This window comes from Durio zibethinus, chromosome 3 (assembly GCF_047325235.1).
Source record: "Durio zibethinus cultivar Kanyao isolate XHJ-2024 chromosome 3, ASM4732523v1, whole genome shotgun sequence".
NCBI classification, from domain to species: domain Eukaryota; kingdom Viridiplantae; phylum Streptophyta; class Magnoliopsida; order Malvales; family Malvaceae; genus Durio; species Durio zibethinus.
The window spans coordinates 37,179,785-37,199,399 of NC_143164.1; the positions used below are offsets into that span (position 1 = coordinate 37,179,785).

A 19,615-nucleotide genomic window follows, 5' to 3' on the forward strand; every position below is an offset into this window, starting at 1 on the left:
ATATTTTAAAAAATTAAGCACGCATATGATCCACGTGGATATAACATCCCAAAGAAAAAACGCAGTCGTTTTAGGTCCCAAGTTTAAACGAATGACGCAAACGAGAACTTAAAGAAGAGTTTCAACTCTCTGCTCCGCGGCTGCACTCGACAATGGGGCCCGAAACGCAGCAGCAAGGAAATCCCAACAGCCCAACCACCAATCAAACGCACCTTTAATCAACTCCTTTATCGAAATCACTTCTTCTTCCGAAGAAGAAGCCCGCTTTTTGTTAGAATCTCACCAGTGGGACCTCGACCCCGCCGTTTCGACTTTCCTCGACAACGATTCCTTCGCTGCAGACCAACGGTACCCGATTGAACCTCCCCCTTCCCGCGACCTCAATAACTCCCCGTCTGATTTCTCCGATTGTTGTCCCTCACAATGGCCTTCTCGCTTCCGCTCCCCTTCCCCTCCCCGCCCCTCTCTTCCTCTGCGGCGCCGCAACGCTGATGAGAAACCGTCCGGTCGGAACAATGATCGTGGCGTTCGGACCCTCGCTGATCTGAACCGGAATCTTCCTGGTGGGTCCAACAGTGATTCCGATGAAGCCCAGGACTATTATACTGGCGGTGAAAAAAGGTTGAATTTCAACTTTTTTTAATTTTACTTTTGCCCTTAATTTTGGAAATTAGGCAAAAATTTGTTCGTAATTGTTTATTTGGGTGAGCAGTGGGATGGTTGTTCGAGATCCTTCTAAGCATAACGATGTGTATTTGATTTTTAGTCAAGCGAGACGAGCGGGAGTTGTGGAAGGATGTGATGATCACTTCCGACCATCGTCTTCGGGCACGAGAAGCTTCACCGGAACAGCGAGATTACTCTCTGGAGAAACCTTGGCACCTGCACCTCCGCCACCACCTGAAGTTGTTACTCACAATATTACTTTTTCGAGGAATGGGTTTACCATTGATGATGGGCTGTTGCATCACTTGGATGATCCTGCCAATGCTTCCTTCTTGGAGGTAATAATTAGTTAGACTTGGCAGTCTATAACACCACAAGGTTAGACAATACGAAAATGATACGAAAAAGGGAGACGAAGATAACATGGTTTAAAATTTTAGCAAAATTCATATATGGGATTAATAAAACAAAAAAAATATATGTTGTGCTGTTGTATTGACACGAATTAACACGTAATCTTCGTATAAAATACGATATTAATATATAAATTATCAGTAATTTACATGACATAAATAAACGAATTGTCAGGTTTATAATTAGTCTAGTTATCAACTTTCTCTATAAAAAATAGTTGTGGCTTGTGATGTTTGGTATTTGTATAATCTATTTACGTGTTTGATGAATTATGAGAGTTAGGCATTAGGAGAATGTTTTTTAAGATGTTTTGGCTCAGCATCTTTAGTAATGGAAGTTTTGTTCTTAGGTAAAATCGGGTGATTACATATTCAACAATCTTTGACTTTCTTGATGAAGTTTGATTAAAAAATGTTATGTATGTGTGTATGTATTTCTGTTAGTGCTGTGTGGTTATTCTTAATCGCATCTGAATTTAGAGTGTGGTGGGATCTTGATGTCCGAAAGAGCTTGAACCAGCTGATCCGAGAACAAAAGTGGATCTTCACCTCATTGGGCAGGATGAAAACTACTCTGTGCGTCCTGTATATCTTCTCTTATAAGTTTTCTTTTGTTCCGTTGCCTGCTTCTGTGTTTACATTTCCTTTGTGCCCTTGTTTTCATTCAGGAACCAAAGAAGCGCCCTACTGCTTTTCAGGGTGTTGGAAGAACTCTAGGAAGTGCTCCAGCTTCTGAGCAGACTGCTGCTGTTGATAGTATGACTACTGCACCGGTACCATCTATGGCCCTGGTTCTGGATTCATCATTGCCAGCAACCTCTATTCTGTTGAGGTTAGCAGATGGTACGCGCTTGGTTTCACAGTTCAACTACAATATACCATCAGAGATATTCATGGCTTCATTGATTCATCACGACCGGCCGGAGCAAGAAACTATCAATTGCTGACAATGGGGTTCCCTCCTAAACAATTGACTAATCTGGACCTGACAGTGGAGCAGGCTGGCATTGCTAGTTCAGTTGTTATCCAGAAATACTAGCTAAGGTTTTTCTTCCCCACTTTCTTTTTTTTCTTTTTGTCTTTGACTCATTGACTCCATGATGCATCATGCACATTGAACACATCTCTATTTCTCAAAACTGATGGTATTCATTTGATAGACAAGAAAGCTTGCTTTTGATTAGTCAATATGTTGTATTTATTGGATAAATAACAAAAATAAAATAAAATTGAGAGGTTACATGAAAGAGCACTTTCAGCAGCCTCATATTTTGTAAAACCTATTACTTTCTCAAACTTGAAAAAAAAAAAAAGCCTTTAAATTTATTTGATTAACTGCTGAAGAGATTGGTAAGTATATGTACTTTTTATACTCTTTGAATTCTTTTTAATAAGGGGATAATCGTATTGGCTCCTTTTTGGCAAATGCCAAATACTATTTATATCTTTTGGCAAAAGAGTACATTTCATGGAGGCAGTATAGGTCTTTTATGACAAAATTCGAGTTGGTGGTTTGACAAGAATTGCTTGGAGCAAATTGTGGAAGTAACCAAAAGGTGGGCTTCATATCCTTTGTTCTACGCAAACAGAGCTCATTTCTCTGTTTGAATTTCCGATTCAGCTTATATATGTACATGTATTATGTAATGTAGTTATTTTGTATAACAATAGGCTTTATGAGATAAATCATATGAGCTAAGCTTTGTATATTCATGGACAGATTACATGTTTATATTATATACATAGTTCAGAAGACGACTACAAGAAACTACGCACATATCATTCATGCTAAACACACGGCTACTACTAGAATAGTTGCTTTGGTAATGGCGTCGTAGCATTTGGAAGTTCATGTTCACAGAACGATTCTAAAGAGAAAGAAATTCCCATATGCTGAATGTTGATGGCTTGATCATAGCTTGTGGCTAATTCAATTCCTTTGCTTAATGAGATTACTGTACCTTCATCAATGAATGTAAAAACAACTGTTAGTGCTGTTAATTTATATATATTTTAAGGTAATCAAAAATTAAATTTTGATTATTTAAATTAAAATTTTAATATTAATCTCTGCGTTTGTACTATTATTATTTTCGAAGAATCACAATCAAGTACTGGACAAGAATGATCTATGAAGTTCGTAATATTAAATTCACAAATAGAACTGTGAAGAGCAAGCGAGGAGTGGCGCAGGGAGAACAGAACGCTCACAATCACAAATACATGCATGACTAGATCATCGTGGTGCTGACGTGTCTTCCACCCTGTTTGTCCTCTCTCTTACATCACATCCCAACGGGCAACAACCACGGTTACTCGCTTCTCTCCTTTTGTCTCTCCTCTGTCTCTTCTGTTTCAACACACTCCTTTCTCTCCCAGTACCTAGGTTTTCTTCGTCTAGCCCCTCCCCTCCCTCATTTCCTTAAACCTTAAGCTCCCTCCCCACAACGATTCTCCTTCTTCTCTGCATCATATAAAAAAGCTTTAACGCTTAAAAATCCCATCTTTTTCACATTTTTATTCACATTTCTTTCATAGAGGACCCTCAGTTTCATGGCCAAGACGAAACCTGGCAAAAAGGACCTTGATTCCTACACTATCAAAGGCACCAACAAAGTTGTTCGACGTATGTTTCTCCCTAAACCCATCTCAAAGTTTTCCTTGTTTCATTTGAAAAAAAAAAAAAAAAACCCAAAAATCCTTTTTTTTTTTTAAATCTTTTCTCTGCTTTTTTCTTCTTCTTTTTTTTTTAAACGTTTTAGGTCTTAAAATTTAAAACCGAGAAATATTTTTGGCTGTGGAAAAGTTTTTACTTGGTTTTTTGCTTTGGTTTGTTTCTCAGCTGGTGATTGCGTGCTGATGAGACCATCGGACTCAGATAAGCCACCATACGTGGCACGCGTAGAGAAGATCGAGGCCGATCATCGGAACAACGTGAAGGTTCAAGTTCGATGGTACTATCGGCTGGAGGAGTCTATTGGAGGGAGAAGGCAGTTCCATGGAGCCAAGGAGCTCTTTTTATCAGACCATTATGATATGCAAAGTGCCCACACCATTGAAGGAAAGTGTATAGTTCACACTTTCAAAAACTATACTAAGCTTGAAAATGTTGGGGCTAAAGATTACTTTTGTAGATTCGAATATAAGGCTGCCACTGGTGGCTTCACTCCGGACCGGGTGGCAGTGTGAGTTTCCATTTATCTTGTGTTTTTGGGTAGCTTTTTTTCAGTGTTTTTTTTTTTTTTTTTTTTTTTTTTTTTCTGTTTTAGTATGTTTAGTAATTGGTTATTGATTAATGTGTTTTCTTTCCCTTGTGGGGTTCTGTTTTGAAGGTATTGCAAGTGTGAGATGCCATATAACCCGGATGACCTCATGGTGCAATGCGAGGGATGCAAGGATTGGTAAACTTGTTTTCCATATTTTCCATCGTGTAATTAAATTGGACTGTAAACTTTCCTTTTGTTGTGTTTGTAGAACTGTAAATTGAATTCATTCATTTTTCGTGGTCTTGTAATGATCTGTGATCTGAGAAAGTTTAAATTAATGTTTTATTTAATTTCGCTCAAGGTTAATGGTTATGTATTTATGACTATGATGCGTTTCACGTTTAATTTTAGGTCTCTCTATGTTGTTTAACTTGGCTACTTGTGCTTATATATATAATATGGTAATCCTATTAGGTTGTTATCATTAAAAAGTTTTGGTTTTTTTAGTACTATTTTTGAATAATTGATAGCTCTTGAAGCAAAAGGATATCTGCATATATTTTTTGGTTCCATGGCAAATGCTTTTAATTCCATGTTACAGCTTTGATGTAACATACAACGATGAATGAATTGCCTTATAATTGAAGTTTTCTTAATTTAACAGCAGGTGGTTACATTCACTTAATGATGATCGTGTAAATAGTTTCTTTATTATTCCAAAATTACCTTCCAATAATGACTTACTTGGGTCCTATTTTATTTGGTATTTTATCAATGAAAATCTACTCCCTATAAAACCGTTGTTTTGCAAGGGCTGAAGGTAATTAATTTAAGGCATTGTATCAATTTTATGGTTTAGAGTTAGATTCAAGTTTATGGCTGCTGAATCAAGTAAGAGTTTTGTTGGTTGAAAATTTATGGCAAAAGTGTGACAAGGAAAGAATTACGTTGCTGTTAATATCTTGCAATGGTGGAGTTTAGAAAATTCAGGTGATTTATAGAAGGAAAGATGGTGGGATTGCTCTAAGTTGTTTTAATGATATTTATTGATCGGGTGAAAAGATTCATTGCCATGAGTTATTTGCCTCTTCTATCCTGTAACCTCAACTAATTTTGGAATACTCTTGCTAGAAATGAAAAATATTTTTGGTCTGGGGACATGCTATTTAGGTCCGCTAGTATGTTTAATATTGTTTCCTCTGTTCAATGCAGATGATTTCCAATTTTCCATTGTCCTGTATCTAAATATACAGTAATATCTCTGCATAAAGTGGTTCTTCTTCATTAAATTGGAATGTGATTTGCAAGTATACAAATTAATAAGAATACCAATCATCATATTTTCCTGATTGAACACTAGTTTCTTTCAGGTTTCATCCCTCCTGCATGGGTATGACCATTGAAGAAGCGAATAGATTGGATCAGTTTATATGTTCTGATTGTTCTTCAGAGGATGATGCCAAAAGATCTTTGAATGCGATCCCAGTATCACCATCTCTTGAGGCAAAGGTTAGAACATTTATGTTCACAGTGTGAGTGCATGTGCAAAAAATGTCTTTTTTCTTGTGCTTCTGTTAATTCACTTACATATTGGAGGATTTATTTATACTTTGTGTTAGACCAGCTGTCATTATCTTTTGATGATGCTCTTTAAATGCAGCTTTTAGTTCCAGGTTTTTCTCCTACGAAACCAACTGTAACTAATCATATCCGGTTTGCACTTTCCTCTTGTGAATTGTTGCCACACCTTTCCTTTTCCCTTCCTAGATAAGAGTCTTGGGATTTTTTAAAATTATGAGAATAGATTCATAATGCCTTCTCCTAATGTTCCGATCAAAAGTAGCATTTCTTCCCTAAACTGGTGTTCCGCCTTTCCCACTGTCACCTCTCCTGTTTTTTCCTCCTATCCACTGGATTAGAATAAGCTTACTTAATTGATCAAGGACAGATGTCAAAGAATGGAATATTGGCAGACTAATCTAGCAATTTTTTTCAGCTATGAATCTTAGATAAGGATGCATGATGCATACCCGGGGGATACCTCATCTTCAAAAATTAGGACATAATTTGTTGGGATATGCCAAATGATGAAATTTATATTATATCTATGTATTAGCCTAGCAATGTTGATGGTGTCAATAATCGGACTTGCCGGCAGGCATGCTATGGATCTAAACAGATTCCATGCTATTTTTGTGTTGCCTGTACAAGTCATTTACGGACTTTAAATTAACTATATCATTAATATGGTTTTCCATATAGAATGATGGTGATGAATAAGAATAGCATTAGCATTTGGAGTTCGATTTTGAACACGAGATGAATTACTTTGATACTTTGGTGTCCAGTAGGGAAGTGGGATATGATGATAATACAATTCTGTTGTAAGTCTAAATTTAATACTGCATTTGATTAGCCTAGCAATGTTGATGGTGTCAATAATCGGACTTGCCGGCAGGCATGCTATGGATCTAAACAGATTCCATGCTATTTTTGTGTTGCCTGTGCAAGTTATTTACGGACTTTAAATTAACTATATCATTAATATGGTTTTCCATATAGAATGATGGTGATGAATAAGAATAGCATTAGCATTTGGAGTTCGATTTTGAACACGAGATGAATTACTTTGATACTTTGGTGTCCAGTAGGGAAGTGGGATATGATGATAATACAATTCTGTTGTAAGTCTAAATTTAATACTGCATTTGATGCTTTATTAACAATGAGATATGGCCATGTATTTGATCTTATACTTCAAATCTTTTGGCTTAGGTGGAATCCAAACGTAGGAAAAGATAACCGATACCGCAACTCAGAACGAGGAGGTACTGATTTCTTGCATTAGCTCCATTATTGTTATTCTTGTGTAGCTGTACAGTGCAGAGAAGATACTGTGCTTGCACAAACCAAAGAGGCTTCTTTCATAATATACCTTGTTCTGATGTTTGTATGTGTGGTTGGACTCTGCAAAATGTCATCTGAATATAAAAGCTGCAAACCATAACAATGGCGTAAACCTAAAAATTGGGACACCTTGGGTTCTTTTGTTATGTCACAGCCTCTAATTTGAATGTTCCATTCATTTTAAATCACGTTTTAGAGCTTGAAAATGCTTACCTCATCATGGCATCTTCTTCCAGAATACCGTGGCAGTCTCTGATAGGCTAGCAGCTGAAACTAGATTTAAAGATCACGATGAATGGAACTTTGATATTTCGAGAACTCTTTTTTTCTTTTTTTTTGGTGAATTTAACTCTTGTGAGAAATTCACCGGATGCAAAATTCCATCGGTGCAGTGATTGCAAAACATTAATAATATGCAATAAAAATGTAAGAAATTTAATCAATAAATAAAAAAAAATCTTTGACTTTGTTCAAAAAATGAAGCAGAGGAGGGAAAATATGCCAATCGCTGAAAATCAAATTAAGAATATAATATGATATTATAATATTATATGTATATTATATATAAATAGTTTAAAATTTTAATAATAATTATATATAAATGTGATAAAATAAAAATATATATTATATAATTTTGTAATAATATAATTTATGATATATAATTTTAATGTAAAATACGATATAAATATATAAATTTTAATATTTTATGTTAGATAAATATAAGAATAATTATATTTAGATATTGGGGCAGGAAAAAAAAAAGGTCGCGTCACAATTCACGACTCTTGCCAAGCAAAAAATAAAAATCAGGGTCATTATTGTAAAGTCACATTTTATTTTATTGTTTCGATGGCTCCGCTTTGAGTTTTCTATTTTTTCTGCCCCACCCTCGATTGCCACTTGATATTTTCCGCTTGTATTTTCCTCTTCATCCTGAAAATTGAAATCCCATTTAAGAGAGAGACGGAAAGATCATAATTCTATTCTCTTTTTTTTTTTTTCTTTTATATATATAATTTTGTTTTTTTATTACTAATTACTTTCTAATTTTTTTTCTTTTTTTAAATTTGTTTTTACGTTTTATTTCCCTTTCTCTCCCTCTCTCTTGATTCGATTTTCAGGGTTTATCTGATCAGAGATCGTTTTCGTGGGCTTTGATTTTCTCGTGTTTTCCTTTCCTTTTTCTTTTATCTTGTTTTCTCTCGTTTTTTGTGGATTTCTTCAGTTTATTTCGTCAATTGTAAGGTGAGAAAAACTTCATCTTTTTATATTCCTTCGTTTCGGTAACCTTTATATTTTATTTCATCTTGAAAATCATAAATTTGAATTTGAAGGCAATAGATTCTGAATAGCGTTTATATATATATATTTAAATGTTTCCTTTTTATATGCAAATCTCCACTTTCCATTTCGTGAATTTTTAAATTATGTATTAAAAATGTCTATAATTTGAGCTCTTTTAAGTTGGAATCTTTGATTTCTGTGGATTTGGGTTAGGGCTAGGGTTAGGGTTGGGTTGGGGCTAGGGTTTTTTTTTTTTTTTTTTTGTAGATATGATCAAGCAGATATTAGGAAAGCTACCTCGAAAACCATCGAAATCATCCCAAAATGATTCAAATGGTGATGGAGTCAATATTAATTCCTCTTTGAACCCCAATTCTTTAAACAACTCAAAACCCGGTTCGGCTTCTTCCAAGTCCTCGGGTTCTCGTTTGAGCAATGGGACTCTTAATTCACATTCATCCAGTTTGAACAAATCCAATGAAGGGAAGAAAACAGCCCCTCTTGCAAGCCAAGCCGGTCCTGTGTCAGCTCCAGCAGTTTATGAGGCTTTGCCTAGTTTCCAGGATGTTCCTAGCTCGGAAAGGCAAAGTCTTTTTCTTAAGAAGTTGAATATGTGTTGTGTGGTTTTTGATTTTACTGATCCATCTAAGAACCTTAGGGAAAAGGACATAAAGAGGCAGACTTTGTTGGAGCTTGTTGATTATATTTCATCAGTTATATCGAAGTTCAATGAGGTTGCAATGCAAGAGATTACTAGGATGGTGGCTGCTAATCTGTTTCGAACCTTTCCATCACTGAATCATGACAATAAGCTTCTAGAAATGTATGATTTGGATGAGGAGGAACCGGCCATGGATCCTGCTTGGCCTCATCTTCAGATAGTATATGAACTTTTGCTTAGATTTGTGGCCTCACCGGAGACTGATGCTAAACTTGCTAAAAGATATATCGACCACTCATTCGTGTTGAAATTGTTGGATTTGTTTGATTCAGATGACCAAAGAGAGAGGGAGTATCTAAAGACAATTCTACATCGAATTTATGGGAAGTTCATGGTGCATCGGCCATTTATTAGAAAAGCCATCAACAATATCTTCTATAGGTTTATTTTTGAGACAGAGAAACACAATGGTATTGCTGAGTTGCTTGAAATCTTGGGGAGTATAATAAATGGGTTTGCTTTGCCTTTGAAGGAAGAGCACAAACTCTTCTTGGTCCGAGCTTTGATTCCTCTTCACAAGCCCAAGTGTGCATCAATGTACCATCAGCCACTTTCATATTGCATTACTCAGTTTGTTGAGAAGGACTTCAAGCTGGCTGATACTGTCATTCGAGGCCTTCTAAAATATTGGCCTTTAACTAATAGTTCAAAGGAGGTAATGTTCCTTGGCGAGTTGGAAGAAGTTCTAGAAGCTACTCAAGCAGCAGAATTCCAACGCTGCATGGTTCCTCTTTCCCGACAGATTGGCCGCTGCCTCAGCAGCTCACATTTTCAGGTACTCCTAGATTTTCCTTATCTTTCCTTTCACTGATTTTTTTTATAAGCTTCTTGCCTTCTTCTGATGGCTGTTTTTTTTTTTTCTGCTCAATGCTTACACCTTCTGTGAGAAATTTAATTTTGATGGTCTCTATCAATCGAATCATATAGGGAGTATATGTTGTTGTTTGGGGTGGACTTTGTCATAGTTTTACATTTGGGGCTTAAGTTGGCAACTACTTTTTTTTGGCCAAAGAGTTGACTAATAAATTTTATTTCAGGGGATGATTTGTATTTTACACCAAAAGATATCAATGTCATGTAGGCTATGAATAAATAGTACGACCTTCCTGTTTATACTTGAGATTAGAATTCCAGATATGTTTTCAGCCAGTAGTTAATCATATTTAGAGTCAAGAGAATGATAGCGATTTTGCTGTGGAAGGAGATAGCAATTTAATTCTGCTAGTGAGTTGCATGTTCTTTGTTCCAAAAGGTCGATCCTGTTCTTATAGCCTTAGATTAATTAAACACATTTAAAAGGCTTCTCATCCCAAAGCAATAAAAGAACTTTTGAACTCTTATTGAATAAGGCATCTCGCTTGAAGACAAAAGTTCTTTGCTGGTGGATTTGGGTACATAATTCTGGTTTTATTGTTGCAAAACCTAAAAATGGATCACTGATTCAATTTAAGTACCCCTACAGGACAGATTAGCAAGAAATTTTAGAGTAATGGCTAAACCTGTTGTGTTAAGTAGTTCCTTTGATGTTGGGCATAAAGTGAACGAAAGGGTAAGAGTTATCTGTGGTGGAAATTTCATGCTCTAGTCATTATTGTTGCCTGGTATCTGATTTGATCCTGGGTAGATTTTTGTACTCATATTGTTGCTGTTGTGAGATTCATGCTGAGCAGTCTCTATATTTTAACTTGTTACAACATGGTATTTTGGCAGGTAGCTGAACGTGCTTTGTTTTTGTGGAACAATGATCACATAAGAAATTTGATCATCCAGAACCGCAAATTAATACTCCCTATAATCTTCCCATCACTGGAGAGAAATACAAGTGGTCATTGGAACCAGGCAGTTCAGAGTCTTACACTGAATGTCAGGAAGATATTCTCGGATGCTGATCAATCACTCTTTGATGAGTGTTTGGTCAGATTCAAAGAAAATGAAATGAAGGAAAAAGAGATTCAGGAGAAGCGTGAACTAACCTGGAAGCAGTTGGAAGATGTTGCTGCATCTACTGCTGTAAGCAACAAGGCTGTACTGGTTTCAAGATTTGTCTCTTCCACTGCCATTGCCTCCAGCACAAGTCCAAAGGCAACAGCAGGCAGTTGAGAGATGGAATGAATGCAATTTGTTAGAAATCATATACATCCATCGTAGTGAAATGATCCAGGGTGTAACTCCAACGGTACACCATGGGAACCGGTTGTTCTCACTCAGGTTTTTAACAGCGAGACCTTACCTCAATGACTAGTGAAGGTGGGTTCTGTGGATATTAAGGTTTGCTTCTTTTTTGGTTCTGGGCTAATTCAATTTTCTTTCATGCTCCCTCGTCCTTCCTCTTCCATGATAGAGGTCCATGTGTGTGTATCATAACGAATGTAGTTTATATAGGCAGTTGGTTGGATTTACTATCGGACATTATTTATTATTGTATTATTTTTTGTAATGATGCAAGCAGATTTTTTTCCCGCCTGTTTCACTAAGCTGTGCACACTCCAGCCCCCATATCTATTTCGTATAATATCCTGAATGGCTTAAGATATTTAAGTTTTTTTTTTAATTTGGTTTGAGACCTTGATAATCACTTTGAGTTTTGATTAATTTAGAGTCGAGTCAAAATTAAATTTTTTATTATTCGGATCAACAAGTAGAGTCAAAATCAAATTTTTTATTATTCGGATCAACAGATATTGATTATGATATTTAAGTTTTTTTAAAAATTAACGTGATATTTAAATTATAAATATATTAATTAATAAAATATTTAAAAATTTATTTGTTAGGTGTAACATTAATCTTATTTATTTCTGGACAATTGGCCTAACTGTTTATTTGCTGCATGGTTTTCCAATGATATCTCTTGATACAAGAAAAACTACGACGGACGTGATCTGAGTTCAATAGGCAGAGTCGTCTCAAAGGGATAATTATTGTGCAATTATGCAATAATTCATACTATTCAATGTTATGGCCTCAAAGGGATATTATCAAAATTATTATGCAATTACAAATTAAAAGTAAGTAACCCATTGCGAGCCTTGATAATTCACCCGTATTCGGTTCCCACGTGGCATGAGTGATGGATGAATTTCTAATTTACAATATTTTCTAACATTGGTAATTGGGGGAGAGATTTTTTGTTTCAACTTTGTAATAATTTGCGTACGCATAAATAAGGGGCGGTGGGATGTCTACATTTTCACTTACACACTGTGGACCATAGCCACCTTCACCATCTACACCTCAGTTTTCCCCTGCTCTCAACTGCACCATACATGTATGGACTTCCCTCCTTTCATTTTTCCCACTTTTAGGTCACTATTTAAGTAATTGGACCGTGTTTAATTTGTTTGATAAATCACTGTTGTCAAAAGTTTTATTGTTTAGTCTTACCAAGTCGAGGACCGGCCTTGGAGAATTGGTAAGGTAGTTCCTTTGCGATTGAAAGATCACATGTTCGAATCTTGAAAATAAACCTCTCTGCAAAAATACAGAGAGAAGATTGCGTAACTTTTGCAAAACCCAGGAGCTTTATGCACCGGGATTTGCCTTTTAGTATTTACTAAGTCGTTTCACGTTTGAGGAGATAGTTAATTGTGGATGGTATAGTTTGATGTTCAAGAGAATCAAATTAAGCCTAGATAGTGCATTAATTCTTTGGTAAAATAAGGGTAAAAGAAAGAAAAAAATTATTCCCGGTACAATAATAATAAGCTGCGGTTCGGTACACCGAGGAAAAGAAAAAAACTAAAAGCAATAATAAGGTGCAGGGCAAGCTGTAAATCTGAAAGGTGGAAGCAGCCAGAAGCTGATTGTGTATAGTGTGTGGATGTGACCCAATGGCTTTGAAAATATTCCGTTCTGTACAGAGATGTTTTCCAACCTTAATTGCATGGTTGTTGTATGAAATAATGGGAATTAAACTGCCATTAAAACCTTGTCTGTGAGTCAGGAAGGTGAGTGGACTAGTTAACACAGTCCATCTATATCACTCAACTCAACATAACCTTCAGACTAGGAAAACAAGAGCGTGTCGTTTAAAATGGTACTCCTATTTATGAGTTTTTGCCTGTTGCAATAATCTATTAAAATCTTGGGCTTTGTGTAGTAGATTTGAATTGCAAATCAGAATTGCATTCAGTGCAAAGAAAAGATGATGATGATGATGATGATGATGATGATGATGGTGATGATGAAGGGTTCAGAAAGCTGCAATATTCCATCTTCGTGCAGTTTCCTAGAAAACCCATGAAAAGAATTGGGTGAACAAATTATTTGGCTTCAAACAAGTGAACCCTTCCAACTAAATTCATTGGAATTTCTGTTCTTTTCTTCCTTGTCATTAAGATTTTAGGCAGCAAAGGAAAGGCAACAAGCATACTCCTCAGTCCAATTAAACTCTGGTGAAACTACTTTCACATATATGATTATATGCATCTCATTTTCCTTTCTCAGAACACTAATAAAGCAAAGTTCTGCAATAAAGATGCTAAGAAAATGAAATATTAATTTATATAAAAACATCTGTAAATCTTAACATACCATAGTTATTGACCCATTTCTGTGTGGGATACAAAGCCTGGAAACAAATAAATATAAAATAATGCCTAAAACATGAAAGAGTTGATGCTTAAAAAACATTCATCTTTACCTCCTGTACAATATCTCTAGTCTCTACACAACTAATTCTAGGTATATAATTTGTGATATCGTCACAGAAATCATCCAAAAATTTGCTTATAGCATAAGAGAAAAGATTCTGCAACTGCAAAGCCTATGCAACAGGAAAAGAAAGTAGTAGGAAAAAAAATAAATAAAGAGAGAAAGAGATATTATCTGAACTTTGAATTCTTTGTAGCTGGTCTTGACTATCATCGCTTGTTGTGTAATGGGTTTGATCCTGTTGGAACCCTTCTTTTCTCCTCAAATTGCCTGGCTTGGCCTGTAAATTTTGAACTACTTGACCCTGGATGAAAAACCTGTTTGCCAGGTGGTCTGGTACCTTCGGCTGAAGAGTCAGATGCAAGGACGTTCCTCCGAATTGCTTGAATCCTGGGAGTCAAGAGAAGGAGAATAACAACAAGGGAGCAAAGCTGAAAACGATTCATCTTTTCTTTGAGAGAGATATGGAAAGGCAGTCATATCGAAACCAGCTTGTTATTATATATATGGGCAGGCATTTGTTCTTGAAGTTTTATGTCCTGTACTTGCCCCCATTTGCCACAGGATCTTACTTACATTGGTGATGTATAGTGGTGGGTCATAGCCTTGCCAACGTTGGATCAAAGATCAAATGGTGACAAAAGAAGATTTTAAGGGTCAAACATGAGATCACTGGCCTTTATAATGACTGTTGGGTCTGGTGGTGAAAGTCGGCATCCAACATACAGAAACTTGTATGTGAAAATTTGGCGGTGAAGGGGGAAACTTTTGCTGTGACTTTGAAATATTATTCGGAAAGACCAAAATGCCTACCCACTTTTCATACTGAATTTACCACAACAAGAGTATCCATATATATGTATACCTTGCATGACAAAGGGCATTTGGGTCATAAAAAGTCAAAATTCTGACGCACTCGATTAATCAAATGTCTTGCGTGATTGCATTAACACGTTAATCAAATGCAGACCACAAACCAGTATAGACACGATCGGGAAAGGTCGGCTATGAATGTTGGAGTTTCGATCTTAAAAACGACATGTGGAACATACACATTGAACAAATTTCGGCTGCCAAACCAATTGAAAAACCAAACCATATTATTTGATATTAACAGTGGTTCTTTTACGGCAAAGTTGAGGAATTTTCGTGTCCTAAATGATGCAATGTTGAATATTGTAAAAAAAAAAAAATCCTCTGAATTGTAGGGAGACAAGGGGTAACAAAAGTTTCCAAATTTTCATTCAGCTATTCTCTTTTTTAACTTTATATATGTCATGACTATGATGCATCTATGATGACTTTGCCTCTCTACTAGTATTCCAATTTTCATCTTCATAAGCCGTTTGCAAATTGATTTAGGGTTTATTTGAATTAACGATGAGATTAATTTTAATAAAATTAAAAATTATAATAAAAATTATAGTAATTGTAATTAAAAAAATTATTATAATTACAATTAAAAAAAATTAATAAAAAAATTATATTAAATGAATCTCATTGAAATTGATATTTGAATTTAACCGGTGGTAATTGAAGCTTAACTAGAGGTGCAACTACATTAAACATATAAACAACTATAACTCTTTTCTCTATTCAGAAATTAAAGAAGAAAAAAGTTGAATTTCGATTCTTAAAAGGAAGCCAATAATAATAATTACACTACAAGAAAATGAATATTTAACGAAAAGTTGAATTTCGATTCTTAACAAGAAACAAATAATAATAATTACACTAAAAGAAAATGAACATTTAATAACCCTATTTTGCATCGACCAAAAAGGATGTAGAATTATAAAAGGTTGTGTTGGTGTAAAACTAGTTTTTATCATTGCACGGGAGAAGTCATGGAAACCTAGCTAAAATAAGTAAAATAACAAAGGTCGAGGTTGCCATATTTCAAAGCTTGTATGACAAAAACTTTGAGGTAATTAGGCTTGTAATCTCAACAAATCAATTCATACAAGATTCTTTCGTCGTCAGCCCGCATTAATTGAGATATTCAGTTTGAGTGCTGCATGTGTGTTCATAGGGCAAATCATGGCTCACCGACTCTAGGAATCAATAGGGGAAAATGTGATGCATATTGCTCAGTTTTCTTTTAAGATCATGCTATGTCGTTCGAGAAATAATCAGTAATTTGTGAGTGAGGGATACAAAACAATAGCAAAAATAGTAAATAATGTGAATTTGATGATGAGTATTGGTGAGTGAAAAATTTTTTTCCTCTGCACTGTAGATATCATCAAACACGTCTTATATTTCATTTGAATGATCGATGATACGTTATTTTCATGACGTTATCATGTCGTTCGATTATTTTGAATTGTTTTTTTTTCCAAAATTTCTTGAAATGTTTACTATATTTTGCTGTTTATGGTAATGTAATTAAATCTATGCATTTTCAGTATGCATGAACCAGCTATTCTTTAATCTCTCATTAATCTACGGGTGGTTGATGATCAAACAACTAGGTTGGTGCAGCTGTCTTGTCGAATATTCACTCAAATTCAAGTCCCAAATGGCATCAAATGAAACCTTGAATTTCAGGGATATTGGCTCACTACTATTACTACTTCAACAACTTTCTGGTTGATTTCATTAGCATATAATAATAATTATTATTATTATAATGATTATGATTTTAATTTTCTTTTTGCCTTTAATGATCTTCATAATCATTCATTACTAAAAGTCTTTTGACATAATTACCTGTAGAATTGTAATCCGACAGATTGAAATTATTGACAACAAGATATGAAAAAAAAGATAAAAGTGATTTAATTAATGTGCATACAACATAATTTAGTAATAAACATAAGTCTTAGTTTCAAAATAATGTGGTTTTCGTCAACCGTCCTATAATTTGTTCATAAAATTTTAAAATTTTAATTTTAATAATCAGAATTTAATCTTTAATGACTTCAATTATTAAAGTAATATGTATTATTCTTCATATACCAACTTAATTATTTATTAAAGAAGAAACTAAAGTAAAGCATTAATTTGAACCAAAATTTACAATATCATTGGTGCCTTATTTAAGCTCACGAACAAAAATTAAACTAATGAACCAACATGGAACGAATTAATTTGACATAAATTTAAACCATATATACTCTCAAAATTCTACTAAATACAAAAATAAAAGAGGTTTCAATCATGCTATGATCATCAAAAGTAACTAGATATGTACATTAATAATCCCTATTTTCCCTCCACTGATCATTGTGATCTAATGATAATAAATTCAAGTCGTGGAAATAGTTTCTTGCAAAAAAATACAAGGAAAGACTACGTACAATATATCTTTTTTCAAATCCTATGTAAAGCGGAGTGCTTCTTTGTGCATAGCAAGAATGCTTTATGTACTGAGTTACCCTTTTTATGCTATTTTATCAATAATGAACTGTTAGTTTAGTGATATTGATTTGAGTCGGTTTTAAAAATTTTTGAATTTGAATCTCAATCACAACCCCGACAGACAAAAAATACATATTGTATGCCTTTTTGAACAAGGCAAGCTACCGTAATAAGGTCCATCAAGGATGCACAAGGGAGGAAATGAAGAAAATTATACTAAAAAAAGGGGGAGAGATTTTGAGGAAAGAGAGAGTTGGAACAAAGTTGATGAGATATGGGAAGAAAAGTATTCAAATAATTAATTCCTCCGTAGTAACGTTAGTTGTGGCATCAAGTCCATTAGATCTGAAAGGCATCTTTCACTTTTATATATGGTGCTTGTCTACAAAATCACTTGAGTGAGAGGTTGAAGAAATTTAATATTTGTCCCTTTGATAAATGTGTATAACTTTTGAAAGTTGATAAATGTATATGTAAGTATTACTACAACTTTTGGGTTTTGGTCAATCTCACTTGCAATACCTTTTGTAACATTTATTAATGCTTTTAAAGAGATGTTTATAGGTCAAAACGAGTTAGGTTTGGATTTACATCATATTTGATATTAATAATTTATGTATTTGTTTAGATCAGATCTGACTTGATATTTAAAGTCTCAAGATTTTTTTCAAACTCAACTTAAATTGAAAAAATAAATTTTAAATTCACATATTAAACTTAATTTATATAATAAAACTTTTTTAAATAGAATACAAAAAATAAAATTTTACATATATATATTTATATAATTCTATTATTCTAATTACAAATAATTTATTCGAACTGGGCCAAGTCGAGCTCAAACTTTAATTCTTTTGTTCAAACCTTAGCCTAAAATTTAAATGAATCAAAAAATTACACCCAAACCTATTTAATGAATTTTAACTTTTGTCCGAATTCTCTTAAAATTTAGATGAACTTTTGAGTTTAAATGAATACTTCGATCCTTAAATAAGTTTAATATGCTCAAGTTAAAAAATGAATATTATGGGCTCGTGGGTAGTTTTTTTTTTTTTTTTAAATCAAATTTTATTAATAATACAAGTGAAATAACAGTAGTTATGGTGCACAAATTTTCAATATAATTTCGCGTCAAAATCTAAATGAAACATTTGTAATTCAATTTAACTAAATTTCAAATACCAAAGATATTGGGGGTAACTAATATGGCTAGTGAGGAGTTTGAAATTAAATATAAATTTGTTGAATATTAAGCCAATATAATTGGGAAAAAGGTAAGTGAACTTCTTTCTTGATTATTCAATTAAATAACATCAATCCCTTAAAATTGTTGATCTATTATAATGAAATTGATCTCATTTTGAATTTTGATAAAATTATTCATGAATCGAGTGTAATTGTCAAAGCTTTATCTAAAATCGAATCTAATATGCTCATTTAAGTTTGAAGGGTTTTAATGTTATTTAAAATAATATTAAAAATAATTAAATAATTTTATATTAATATTTTTTAAAATAAATTTTACATTTAAATTTAAATAAAAAATATTTTATATTAATAAAATAATAATTTATACATAATGAAGATCGACTTTAAAAATCTATGAACCCAACTAAAATCAGGCCCAACTCGTGAGTGTGATAATAATTCATATATTATTTCATTTATTTTCTTATTATTATGCTCTTGATTCAAACGCTGACCATAATGGACCCGGTTTTGAGCAGCCAACATAAGGAAATAGAAGCCCACCAAGAGTTACGCTGCAGCCCGCAGGGTTGAGGCATGGCCCTCGGTAGGCGAAAGGATGATGAACACCGTCAAAAGCGTCGGACTCAACTTGATCGACGTCCGAGCCACGGTCAGTTCTCTGTCGAATCGTACTACTTAAGTTTTATTTGGAGATTGATTGTAAGATTAAACATAATAAAAATTATAATAATTATGATTAAAAAAAATTTTAATGAGAGAAAATTTTATTTTATTTTTATTACGATGCTATGCGGATTATTAATTTCAAATTCAAAATTTTTTTGGTTCTTTTACTTTTAAAAGTGTAAAGTTCTTATCAATTTTTTTTATATAAAATGTCGTAATTTAGAAATAAAAAAATTATTATTAAATATTATTTTTTAAAAATAATTATATTAATAAATTAAATTAAATCTTGAATTCTTTGATCACTTCTTTAAAATTACATAACAATTGCTTTTGAAATATTGTTGTTCAATGCTAAGCTAGCTTTTTTCAACGAAGAACGAGCCACTTCCTTAAGTGAAAATGATGTAGCAATTGCGTGTAATGCCGTTCAGACGACCAAAAGATTGACCATATCAACGAAAAATTGACCGACTACAAGGGCGTGAGAATGATCTTTCTCTTTAGTATTTAGCATGTTGAAA

General features: G+C 33.9%; 2 protein-coding genes and 1 pseudogene across 8 annotated transcripts; all 3 read left to right on the plus strand.

The window, feature by feature from the left end:
• The first annotated feature begins 137 nt into the window (after nucleotides 1-137).
• LOC111283893 (plant UBX domain-containing protein 4-like) lies at nucleotides 138-2,828 on the plus strand (annotated as a pseudogene). The gene is made up of 4 exons (XR_016341093.1): nucleotides 138-621; nucleotides 713-1,004; nucleotides 1,560-1,655; nucleotides 1,748-2,828. The product of XR_016341093.1 is annotated as a plant UBX domain-containing protein 4-like (transcript).
• On the plus strand, nucleotides 1,985-9,603 carry LOC111283894 (chromatin remodeling protein EBS-like). 5 transcript variants are annotated; one of them, XM_089758790.1, is made up of 8 exons: nucleotides 2,502-2,635; nucleotides 3,179-3,390; nucleotides 3,618-3,705; nucleotides 3,922-4,264; nucleotides 4,412-4,480; nucleotides 5,656-5,794; nucleotides 7,061-7,113; nucleotides 7,429-7,707. In XM_089758790.1, exons 3-7 carry the CDS (start codon nucleotides 3,633-3,635, stop codon nucleotides 7,085-7,087), a joined length of 651 nt encoding a protein of 216 aa, XP_089614916.1. In that variant the 5' UTR covers nucleotides 2,502-2,635; nucleotides 3,179-3,390; nucleotides 3,618-3,632; the 3' UTR covers nucleotides 7,088-7,113; nucleotides 7,429-7,707. The 5 variants fall into 5 exon arrangements, with proteins under 5 accessions (XP_089614917.1, XP_089614920.1, XP_089614919.1 ...); XM_089758791.1 differs by lacking the exons at nucleotides 2,502-2,635; nucleotides 3,179-3,390 and adding an exon at nucleotides 1,985-2,123; XM_089758792.1 differs by lacking the exon at nucleotides 7,429-7,707 and adding an exon at nucleotides 9,470-9,603 and having other exon boundaries at nucleotides 3,179-3,705.
• Nucleotides 8,026-11,667, plus strand: LOC111283892 (serine/threonine protein phosphatase 2A 59 kDa regulatory subunit B' gamma isoform-like). 2 transcript variants are annotated; one of them, XM_022872563.2, is made up of 3 exons: nucleotides 8,042-9,059; nucleotides 9,135-9,972; nucleotides 10,908-11,667. In XM_022872563.2, the coding sequence occupies exons 1-3, from the start codon at nucleotides 8,746-8,748 to the stop codon at nucleotides 11,295-11,297; spliced, it is 1,542 nt and encodes a 513-aa protein (XP_022728298.2). In that variant the 5' UTR covers nucleotides 8,042-8,745; the 3' UTR covers nucleotides 11,298-11,667. The 2 variants fall into 2 exon arrangements, with proteins under 2 accessions (XP_022728297.2, XP_022728298.2); XM_022872562.2 differs by having other exon boundaries at nucleotides 8,026-9,972.
• The last annotated feature ends 7,948 nt before the right edge of the window (nucleotides 11,668-19,615 follow it).

Bases quoted from the DNA above. Each gene is read 5' to 3' on its own strand.
- LOC111283894 (XM_089758791.1), top strand. From the start codon at position 3,633: ATGGCCAAGACGAAACCTGGCAAAAAGGACCTTGATTCCTACACTATC. The intron at 4,265-4,411 runs GTGAGTTTCCAT...TCTGTTTTGAAG, and splicing joins ACTCCGGACCGGGTGGCAGT to GTATTGCAAGTGTGAGATGC. The intron at 4,481-5,655 runs GTAAACTTGTTT...AGTTTCTTTCAG, and splicing joins TGCGAGGGATGCAAGGATTG to GTTTCATCCCTCCTGCATGG.
- LOC111283892 (XM_022872562.2), top strand. From the start codon at position 8,746: ATGATCAAGCAGATATTAGGAAAGCTACCTCGAAAACCATCGAAATCA. The intron at 9,973-10,907 runs GTACTCCTAGAT...GTATTTTGGCAG, and splicing joins TCAGCAGCTCACATTTTCAG to GTAGCTGAACGTGCTTTGTT.